Here is an 11,959-nt window from a genome sequence, read left to right on the forward strand (position 1 = left end):
TCCCCTGCTGCACACAACCAATTTTAAAGATATGAATCACATGCAGTTTGTTTCTTTAGTGCTGAAGAGGTTAGTGTGTAATGAACTCACACGGAGCACAGAGAAAAGATCACAGTTTAATATAATTTTGGAAAAGAAAAAGACAAAAAAAAAAAAAGAAGAAACCAAGTAAAACATTTTATTCTGTTTATACAAAACAATGGTATGAAGTCTACCTCACATAACATCAGCAACTAGAATCTGACAGAAAATTAAAAAGATGTACAAAGAAAAAAAAACGAAAACAAAAGACCACATGCCTACAGGTGCCAATCAGCCCCTTTACATAAGCTCAACACATCCCTGAATCACAGAAGAACAGTAATACTTAGGATGCACCAGCTACAGTAGACAAAAATCACATCTGTCTCATCTACACCCTCCCCTCTCCTACACCCAGTTAGTCCTCCAATCTAAATCCTCCGTCCACGGCAAAGTTAAGGGCTGGAATGGTTTTCTTCTTTGGAGCACTCAGTACGGCCGGTCTCTTCTGTCGTCCCTGCGGTCACCTCTGAGGGGAGAAGACAAAGATGTCTGTTACTCGGGCTGCATTTTAACGAAGACCCACATCTGCTTCTGTCATTGAGATAAAAACCGGAATCAGCCGGCAAATGAAGGTGAGCCATAATGTCAACTTCTCATTCGCACAGGCCTTCACATTTTAAATGAGCAGCAGAACTTGCTTTCAATAAAGCAGACAGCCATTAATGCAGCATGTCACCTTCAGGGTAGAGCAATAAACAAGTCTGCCATGAAGACAAACCAAACACAATTCAGAGTGAATATTCAGACACCTGGAACACTTAGGGGCTCCTTGGATCGTGTAATTTCACTCACAGCTTGCTAACAGCACAAAATGCAGTTTAATTTCCTGGAAGATCATACTGCCAAAGTACTTCTGTTATAATTCGGACGATTGCCATCTACAGAAGTTCTCAGATGATACAGCCATCATTGGATGTGTATCAGATGGGAATGATCAGGAATACAGGGGGGTCATCGGTGACTTTGTTGGCTGGTGTGAGACCAACGTACTCCAAATCAACGCCGGCAAGACAAAGGAGATGATCATAGACTTCAGGAGGAAGTCTTCCCCTACAACACTGGTGAACATCCAAGGGAAAGACATTGAGATAGTGGACTCTTATAAGTACCTGGGTGTTCACCTCAACAATAAACTGGACTGGACTACAAATACAGACATCCTGTATAAGAAGGGCCAGAGTCGACTCCACCTGCTGAGGAGACTGAGGTCCTTCGGAGTCTGCAGGACTCTGTTAAGGACATTCTATGACACTGTGGTAGCATCTGCCCTTTTCTATGCAGCGGCCTGTTGGGGGAGTGGATGCACAGACAGGGACAGGAGCAGGATTGACAAACTGGTGCGGAGGTCTAGCTCCGTGCTGGGATGTCCCCTGGAGTCTGTGAAGGTGGTTGGCGAGAGGAGGATGTTAATAAAGCTGACATCCATCATGAACAACCCACATCACCCACTGCATGAGTATGTGAGTGGGCTGAGCAGCTCCTTTAGTCAGAGACTGAAACACCCTCGCTGCAGGAAGGAGCGCTTTCGCAGAGCCTTCATCCCACCAGCAGTTAGACTCTATAACTCCTCAAACACGATGTCATAAGTCACTGGACATCCACGGTCACCACTTCATGCATAATGGACCTTCCATGTGTAGGTATATATGCATGTATATGTATACATATGTATATTTAGTGTGTACATGTCTATACATAGGAATAGTAGTGGTACAATAGTTATGTCAAGTTATATAGGTTATGTCTTGCATATTTCCAACCACATCCATAATCACATACTGTGTATGCTACCATTGTATATAGTGTATTATCTTACCTTTTTTTCATTGATTGTACTTATTTGTATTTCCTTCTGATATCTGTACCTGAGGTGACTCAAAAATTTCCCCATCGTGGGATCAATAAAGTCTTATCTTACCTTATTGAAAAAGACAAACATAGTCATTTTTGGGCAGAGTACGCCCTCTTCTGGCCATAAAGTAGTGTCTAAAGCAGATGCGGGAAACTCAAGGCCTCAAGGGCCTCCTCCTGCAGGTTTTAGATATCGTCCTGGGTCAACACACCTGAATAAAATGATTTGTACATTACCAGGCCTCTGGAGAACTTCAAGACATGTTGAGGATGTCATTTAGCCATTTAAATCAGTTGTGTTGAATCAAGGACACATCTAAAACCTGCAGGACACTGGCCCTTAAGGCCTGGAGTTCCCCCACCCCTGGTCTAAAGTCTCTTTTCCACTAGCACCTACTCTAAGTCCACCCATTTTTCCCCCCCAGAGTTTTCCATTAGGTACTGGTACTTTAGTACCCCTCAGAGCCAGCAAAAATGTGACAGACTGCATGACACTGATTGGCCAAGGAGTGAAATCACTGCTTGAGCCATTTCACAAGAAACCGCCACTTTTTAAACCGAGCAACAAAGTACATGGACCACCCTGCTGTAATGACACTACTGCAACAACCAAGAGTCTTCGACTGACCTTCCTCCCATTTTGTAGCCGCCACCTCCAAATCCTCCGCCACCTCCTCCGAAGCCTCCACGGTCACCCCCGCGGAAACTTCCACGCCCTCTAAAGCCACCGCCTCTGTCGCCTCCATATCCGCCTCTGCCTCCACGATCTGCAAATGCATCATGACGTGACAACACAAATGGGTCCGTGACAGCTTAGAGCACAAACTAGCCTAACAATTTAAGTCTTTAACACATGCAACTACTCTGAAGCGGTGCTGTTATTTCCTATGTTAAACTTTGTGTTTTGATTACAATAAAAATGAGTTTCTTGCATTTATAAAATGACAGAACTGAAATTACCCCAAAGCCTTTAATCCATTACTAAATGTATTAACATAAAAATTGAGCAATAAGGATTTGGACAAGGGGTGGGAAGAAAAAAATAACTTGGCAAGTTTAGCCATACTTAGAAACATGTTCCTGCTACCAGGTTTCTTTTCGCTAAAACCACAGGGACCATTTTCCAATCCTGTAAACATTTCAGGTAAAAAAAACATCTCTGAAGCACTCACCTCCACCTCCAAATCCTCCATCTCCTGGTTTGGGTGCACCACACTTGTTACACTCCTGCCGCCGGGCAAAATTCATGTTGCCGCAAGAGCTGAGGAAAGGAAATCCAGGCATTTAGAAATGCAACTGAGCCAAATGGACATGTTCTGTGGAGTTTTTATTAATAAACATTAAGAAATGAAATAAAAAGTTTAAAATCCTCACCTGTTGGGACAAGGCCAGTCTCCTCCTTTAATGTCAAAGTTGGGTCCACCACCACCACGACCTCTGAAACCTGCCAAGATACATCATCAGTACAGGTAACTTAATTTACCAACTGTATATGATATCCATCATTTGAACCCAGATGACGGCCTGAGCAACACCCACCTCCTCGCCCCCCTCTGCCGCCGCCGCCACCACCACCACCCCTCTGTGTGAACTCAGCTCTGCGGGTGGCAAATGATACTTTGATGGGTTTGCCATTGAAATCCTTTCCTGAAATTAAACAAGCAACAGGTCAGTGAAAACAGTGCTGAAACAGGTCAGGAAATAAAAATACATATCAGGGCTCTTACCATCAAACCAATCAATAGCAGCTTTGGCTGATGGAGGGTCATCAAAGGACACTGTAGCTTCACCCTTTGGTCGCCCAGTGGCTTTGTCAGAGTAGATGTTTATCATTGGTTGGCCAGTCTTCTTATTCACCTAAAAGTACAGAAGATTTCGAGATGATCCGCATTTTTTGCATTTTCTGTTTTAAATACCCGAGTCTGCTGCAATGAATATCTACACGAGTACATGCCCATGCTACTAGCATCGTGTGTGTTTGTGCTGGTGGAAAACTGAAACCTAATTACACTAAAGTAAATGAGGTAGAGGTGGTAGATGATGCCTATACGAATCAAAGACAGATAAATAGTATTAGCCCTCTGGTCCTCTGTAATGCTTACATCATTTTAGTCCATTATTAGGCCAGGCAACATGATTGCATTGTAATGCACTACCCCTACTGTCTGTTTTGTGGCTATAAATTAGACATAACTGAAATTTATGTCTTTATGCTTCAGGTGCATAAAGAAAGGACTGATCTGGTATAATAAAAATCCAGTCAAATGAAAAGAAATCAGTCTCAGATTCGCTCAGTACCTTAATGATGCCAATCTGCTTGAAGAAGTCTCCAACTTCCTGAACTGTGACATCTTCTCCAAGTCCCTGTACAAAAATGGTGTTGTTGTCAGAGTTGTCCTGCTCTCCAGCTGTGGATGAGATCAGACGACAGAAAGTGTCAACAAACCTCATCTAAAAACAGATCAAATTTAAGTGTTTAAAGATTACAGAACATATTTAGGCTCCATCTTACAGAACAGTACATGACCAGGTTGGCTGTTTTTTTAAGTTGCGACTAACAAATTTACATTAGCTTGTGTTAATCAACTAGAGATGGAACCAACTCAGCAGAAAATACAGACACTAAAAATAAGGAGTCCAAGAGGGTCACCTTTGTGTTGCCTCTGGCTGTACAATGAGTTGTGTGTTCTCTCGCTAGTTAGCCAACATAAACCAATGCAGGTGTATTAGCTGAAAACAACCAACCAACCTGGTGGAGTCTCCCAGGCTGTAACTGGACTCTACACAAGATGGCGCCAAACTCATTCTAAAAACGTAAACACTCGTTTCTTACATCCGGCTCCACAGGCAGTGTAAAATTTATGTAACTTATTCAGAGCAGGTCTATACATGTTTAATGCCCACTTTAAGTCTCACCTGGTTCATCCCTTGAGCCGTAGTCTCGAGATCCTGGAAAACAGAAAAGAGGATGGAAGGAGAATGTGTGAAAAAGGATTTTTTAACTCCGGGTGAGCTTTCACATAATTAAGCATTAACTTTGTCCCTAGCATTGCATAATGATACCAAAGAAAATTAACCAAATACCATGTTAACAGCTTTCTGGTGGGTGTTTTCATACCATTGCGTCACATACCAACACCTTTCAACAGGAACAGAACTGTTCTGTTTTTTTTTCCTCCCCTCACTTTTCTTTTTTGAACTTACACCAGAAATGAAAACCACCATAAAGTCTCCAGTTTTAGAAAGTTTTCCTTCTTCATCCTGGGAGCACCTCTCATTTACAATCAGCTCTTGTCTCCATGCAACCATTATTACCATTATTTTACATCTCAAGCTCCATGTTCTTTACCATTATGACAAATAGCAATAGGTGGAGTACCCTTGGGATCTGGACATGGAAATGGTGGCATTCACTGAAGTTCCTCTCTCTCTCTTTTTTTTTTTAAACCCTCTTTTCTTTTTCCTAACTCAAACTCTTTCCTCCCCCACCGACACAGTTCTGATGCTCGTCACTTACCACCGTAATTTTTGTAGCCACCACGGTCACCACCTCTGCAGAGGAAAAATTGGAGATATGATGGCTTTTCCTTTGTCCCAACTGAGAGCTCAAAGCTCCCCTACATCCCCACCAGTATGCACTCCTGCCAGGGTGTGCGACTACGGTGGAAATGTCTCACACGATGAATGCGTTAGTCTTTGACATTAGAGATCAATAAGCAGACGACTAGGCAGCTCTGACTGAACAATCAGGCAGTTATTACATGTCACTGGGGCACCGTTTACATATAATTTAGTACTTTTCACATGGCCAAATTAGATACCATTAGCTGAAAAAACAGCTTTTTTTTTTTTAAACAAAATGAGCCAAATTGATGTTAAGGGGTGCAGCAAACCAATGAGCAATCTTCCACTGAGTGCATTTATGTGATCCTTTTACTGAGGTCCATGTTTTAGTTCAATCACCTGTAGTATAAAATGTAGATCCATGTTAACACAACATACATGTTCGCCATTGTCAAATATACAACACTTGAATGAAACCTGCTGAATGTGAAGCAGCTGAAAATGTGGCTCCAGGTCTAAGTGCATCATCTCAGGGGAGTTTCCACTGCTCACAGTATAGTGTGGTCATTATAAGACATGAACATACCAAAAACTGGAGTTTATGAACTTACTGGCATCTTAAAAACGTGTGGCTACTGGAAATTTAACTGAGACCGAGATCTCAAACATAACAGGAGGTTTAAAGGATGAAAAAGAAATGTGGCACTTTTGGACTGTACAGGCTCCAAAAATAAAGATTATATTTACCTCATCTCAATAGAGGCACAGTTTAAATATTAAAAAGTCAGATTCATTTTTAGTAACAAATTAGTCCAAAGTAAAAAAAAAAAAAAAAAAAAAAAAGAAGAAAAAGAAGAATGGTATGGCACCATTTAGGTTAATATTCCACCAGATAAAAGTCTCTGAAAACACCAAGAGGTCCTTTTCAACCTTTGTTGCCAAATGGACAAAACTTGTGTCACTTTCTGGGTATGTTAGTTGCACAACCAGCTCTTATCTGGGCAGCTGTATTCAATCTCCATTTCTTTTTACCTTAAGATCCCATTGATAGCGAGTGGATCTCCAATGAGTCGAGCAACTATGCTCCAATTAACCACCACTTGAGTACAAATCACACAATCTTAACAGTGGATTTTGTCACCAGCGTGTCTCTTATGAGATTAAACACAAACACAAACACACACACACACACACACACACACACACACACACACACACACGATTTAAAAATAAAAGAATTAAGGCTCAGAGCACCTTGAGCAGATGTTTGGGGAAATTTTTACCTGCGGCAACATTTGATCGTTCAGGTTTTAAAAGAAGAAAAATTACCAGTGTTTGCGGATCTGGAGCACAAAGCAGATGAGTGGTGAAAAAAAATCCATCTATGTGGATGGTTTGTAGTTGATGAGTGGTGATGATGTGCTTATAAACAAGTCATTTCTCATATTTCAGTTAAAAAGGGTACCTTAGGGGCAGTGGCACTGTGCAACTTACCCCATACCAGGAGGTCCGCCTCTTCCGCCACGATCATATCCACTACTGCGGTCATAGCCACCGCCGCCACGGCCTCTGCCTCTGTAGCCCCCTCCTTCTGAACGGTCTCCATAGTCACGCCCAAACCTCCCACCCTGACCACCACCTTCACCACCTGGTGGAAGTCAGAAAAGAAATTCTTAGCACAGGCCAATTTTGAATACAGACTTATTGAGATTTTATGATCCAGTTAGCGTACCTTCATTCCATCGTCCATATCCACCGCCACCACCTCCTCCTTGCCCTTGGCCTCCATATCCACCGCTGCCACCACCCTGGCCACTGTATCCGCTACTACCACCACTGCCGCCGCCCTGTCCCTGTCCATAACTGTCTCCACCTTGCCCCTGACCACTGTAGGAGCCTTGCTGTCCATAAGACCCAGATCCTTGCTGCCCATAGGAGGGCTTGTCACCATATCTGAATGGGAAATTATCAACCAAGTGCAGAATTAGCTGGATTTTCCCCCCCTTAAATCTTGCATTAGAGTTACATACATACAAATCATTACTGGATTTTCCCCATTTTGTAATACATACAAAATCTTACACACTTGTATTATTTAATAATCCCAACTTTCTTTTAACAGACAAAGGATGTCACTGGAAGCGCCTTTCCACACACAAAACACACCCCATCCCTAATACAGAGATATTATGAACTTACCCAGAGGACTCTTGTCCATAGTTATTATAGCTCGGTTGCTGAGACTGGCCATAATTTTCTGTGGAGATGAAGAGATGACATTAACCAAGTTTTACCCAAGTTTTACCCTGGAGAGCCCATGGGGTCAAATTTGACCCCATGGGCTCTCCTGGTTCTCCAGGGTTAAAAGCAACCTCAAGGTTCACATTAGCATTTCACAATTTATAAAGCAATTAACCTGTACCAAATGAGATTGTACTAAAGTGGACAGTATCCTGACCTCTGCTGTGCCCAAGATACTTTCCACCAAAAGACAATAAAAACCTGTACTAAACTAAGGCGTATGCCAGATCTTAAAGGACACATAACTTAAACACCAACTAAACTAGATGTGAAAAGACATTTTAGTAACTGATATTTAAAAAAATGTAATAATAATAAGACACTTTTTAGGTAGCCTCTGTTTAACAACGGTGTTTAAGTTGCATTTACATACTGTACCTTGCTGTCCATAGCCACCATAATTCTGTCCTCCATAGGAGCTGCCGCTATTTCCTTGTCCATAACTCTGCCAATCAAATGCATAAGTTAAGCAGGTTTTACGTAAAAATAAATGAAGTTGTACTATTACATCAAGTAGCCAGAATAGAGGTCTTACCTGCCCGCCTTGCTGACCTCCACTATATGAGCCATAGCTGCAGACACATGGTTAAAAAGACATTTAGCTTCCGGGTTTAAATGTGTTCAAAAAGCTAAAACGTTGTTCAGTTACACGCTTTGAACATGTGTATGTAATTTAAAGTTTGTCTGCACATTACCTTTGCGGGCCACCGTAGCCTGAGTCTGAAACAAAAATAATACAGTGGTGTAAATGTGTTTGCTAAAAAGTGAAGTATCTAGCTGTCCAAGCAGCTGGCCTCAAAGGCAAAAATAGGTTACTTTAAGCAGGCCAGCAACACGCCAACAGGCCCTTAGTCAGGCCGAGCCGGGAAAATGGCGGTCACTTTAGCGCTGGCTTAGACTAAATGTTGAAAACGAAACAAATGATCTGCTCAAAATACCCCTTGTTCTTGGCACAGCCTGGTGTAATTAAAATACACACATGTAGTATTACAGTTAACTATAACACAGGATATAAGATAACGTTACAAGAGCAAAATACTTCTGGATCCGCAAGAGAAACAACAGCCTTCGCCATAACAAAGACGCTTTGAATTTTTTTTCTTTGCCAACAGCCATCCCGACAAAGCCCACTGTAGCCACAGTTCGTGTTTTAAAGTACAGCTAAAAAAATAAGATGCCGTGAAGCACATTCCCATAATGAAAAGATGAATAATTATAAACAAATACAATTATTTGCATGCATTAATGAGGGGGGAAAGGAGCCTGCGTTCCATGAAATAGACGGAGCCCTGGCTGTGGCCTCGCGGTTCGCAAGCTAACGTTAGCTCCAAAGCTATTTGACCTACTTTCTCATCGAAAAAAAGTGCGTTCTCACTTACCAGTGGCCATTGTGTGTACTCTTTATATATGTGTAGTTTAAAAGCTGATGAATTCTGGTTCTCGTCGTGGCTGATTAAAACCCCTGCTTGAAAGTGCGCAACAAACAGCGCAGAGCCGAACACGCCGCTGCGAATCTGTGCTAAATGCAGCAGCTTTTGCATGCGGGGCGGGGCGCTCCGGAGCCCGCCTTCAAAGCGCGTTCACGCCCCCTGCTGGTCCTGAGCGTTAATGACGAAATAGCGCAGAAAGTTGCGCATCTTCTCTGTGATATCTGATTAGGCTTGTGTGAGTACAGCTCACAAAAATGCACATTTTAGGGATTAATTGATAATTGTATTAATGTGTATGCAGTGATGTACAAAGGACTTGAGCCAGCCTTCACTCATTTATATTTTTGGGAAATGGGAATTAGTTGCAGGGATTTATTGAAATGTGTAAACATACCTGGAAATACAGTATATAAGACAAAAACTGTTTGTGTACAATTCTAAAGAGCCTGAAAGTTAGTCTTTGGTATGACCACCTTTATTCTTCAGCACAGTCTGAACTCTTTTAGGCAAGCTTTCTTGTAATTTCTCTACGTAGCCTTCAGGTAATAGCTCTCCAAACTCCATAGTCATGGATTGACCTCAACCTGGAGAGGTTGAGGTCAATCCATGACTATGGAGTTTTCTATCCAGGTATACATTTACTACTTTGGCAGTGTGTTTGGGATTACTATCAAGCGGAAAAAAATAAGCTTTTGTCAATTAGATGGTTTCCACATGGTAGATAAAAATCTGACATTAACTTTCATGCATTCAGTTTGGATGAATTGCTTTACAAGATCTGCTGCCAGTGATTTTCAATACAGTTCTTGTGTGTTCAGGTATTCATAACTGAGCCTTTTATCCCTTTTTCTTTTGAGACCATTTCTTTCTTTTTTTAAGGATCCAACTTTCACATTAATGGACTTATCTATGTGGATGATCAGTATGTATATACATCACTGACTGATCTCCTTCGCAGGTCAGTGTAGAGTAGCAAAAAGAAAGAACATTTCTTCGAATAATGCAGTGTCCTCTAAACTATAGAAGCATTTTTAATCAAAGAACACTTCAGCCATTGTGATTTAGAAAATTAAGTCTTCCTCTGGTATAGGCCTGTTCGATATAAAGATATATATCGGATGACCATATAAAAACGTCTATGGTTTCATTTTACGCTATGTTTGTTTCGTGGTGTTGTAAAATAAACTGTTTTGATGGTAGTGACTATATTCATTTCTATAAGTTATTTCTCTTATATAACCACACTACTGAAGACAAGCACCTGTTTTTATGCGTTATGGTTAGCAACAACTACGGTAACAGCATCGCGTGTCCGCTTGTTTATGTTCCACATAAACCTTTCATAATAAAGTTCAAGATCCTGTTGAGACTTTTCAAAATAAACTGAATCACGTGAAAGAGCAGATTATTTACGGATGAGAATTTTAAAAAAAAGAGCCGCCAGGTGCTAAAAAATAAACCTTAGACTCAAACGTTAGAACAGGCTTTTCCCCGCAGCATGCCGTGTAATAAATACTCAAAGAAAACGGTGGCCTTTACAACTTATGTCTAAAAATGTATAGTTTCATGCATCGGTTATGTAACAGGGCGGCCCTTAGCGGCTGGAAACACAGTGAGATGGACCAAGGCAAGTGTAGTGGAACAAAAAGTATTTATTTTCTATACAGCTCTCCTTACAATAATTAACTTGTCGAGCTTCTTCACAGCACAAAAATCCACACTCTAATGACAACTGGCAGCCTTAAATATGTTCAGCTGTCACAGACTTAACCATTATTCCACTCTCAGGTAAGTTATTAAATCCCAACCTTCCACCACAGTATACAATATATCAATAAGAATAAATAAATACATAAATACATTTCACATTTGCATATTAATAAATATTTCACACTTTAATATTACACCAAACCCAATATTATAAAAACCCAGAAACCCAAGCACAAAAAGATTCACCACACTCTCTTTACCAATGGTCTCTCCCGGAACCTTTAAATGGTGTCTGGACCCCCGGGAAAGCATTTGCCAAAACACCTTGAAGAGGACACAGGCAAGAAAGGTGAGTAATCATTATCTTACACTTATTTGCGCCACTTTTATCCCTAGATTTCACACACACATTTGCATTAGTTTTCCTTACTGGTAAACCTTAATCACTATTTCAATCACCATTCTTTTCTCCTGACAGACAACCACCACATTCCTTGATGAGGAGCAGCTGTGCAGGATCTGAAATAAGGCTACCAACTGATTTTAAAATTCCCAATAAATAGTCAATAAATATTTAAACTTCTTGTGTGCAAATGTTTTACTGTGCAAATCCATGCTTAAAGTGCAATGCTAAATAAAGTGCTTGATAAGGTGCTTTTAATAAAGTGAAAGGTGTGCTCTACAGATAATATAATATAAATCAATGTAGTAAGGGAGTCCTCTTCCTTACAGGTTAAAACACTCGACTCCAGCTACATCACGCGCAGCTGGAAACACTTCCCGCAAGACGAGCTGCCCGAGATTCACAAAATGTTACATTTTTGTGATTTATATCGTTATCAGACAATGGAATTCTTATATCGGGATATGAGATTTTGGTCATATCTCACAGCCCTACCTGAATTTGGTTTAAACAGAGTGAATCACACCTGCTAAAAGGTGTGCAAGGCGCCTCAGGAATCCTTGCATACCTCTAATGACTCCCCTGAAAAAAGAGAAAGAAAAACAAAACTCCAAAA

At 41.1% G+C, this 11,959-nt stretch overlaps 1 protein-coding gene across 2 annotated transcripts; it reads right to left on the minus strand.

Moving 5' to 3' along the window:
• Positions 1-103: 103 nt before the first annotated feature.
• taf15 (TAF15 RNA polymerase II, TATA box binding protein (TBP)-associated factor) lies at positions 104-9,347 on the minus strand. Of its 2 annotated transcripts, XM_006799931.3 has the most exons (16): positions 9,180-9,321; positions 8,496-8,520; positions 8,336-8,372; positions 8,179-8,245; positions 7,699-7,756; positions 7,232-7,452; positions 6,994-7,147; positions 5,453-5,487; positions 4,852-4,884; positions 4,234-4,343; positions 3,663-3,792; positions 3,475-3,582; positions 3,310-3,379; positions 3,108-3,196; positions 2,564-2,702; positions 104-550 (listed from the first exon to the last, which is right to left on the minus strand). In XM_006799931.3, the coding sequence occupies exons 1-16, from the start codon at positions 9,187-9,189 to the stop codon at positions 511-513; spliced, it is 1,326 nt and encodes a 441-aa protein (XP_006799994.2). In that variant the 5' UTR covers positions 9,190-9,321; the 3' UTR covers positions 104-510. The 2 variants fall into 2 exon arrangements, with proteins under 2 accessions (XP_006799994.2, XP_087706975.1); XM_087850849.1 differs by lacking the exon at positions 5,453-5,487 and having other exon boundaries at positions 9,180-9,347.
• Between the last annotated feature and the right edge of the window lie 2,612 nt (positions 9,348-11,959).

This window comes from Neolamprologus brichardi, chromosome 14 (genome assembly GCF_056152115.1).
Source record: "Neolamprologus brichardi isolate AB-2024 chromosome 14, ASM5615211v1, whole genome shotgun sequence".
Classification (NCBI taxonomy): domain Eukaryota; kingdom Metazoa; phylum Chordata; class Actinopteri; order Cichliformes; family Cichlidae; genus Neolamprologus; species Neolamprologus brichardi.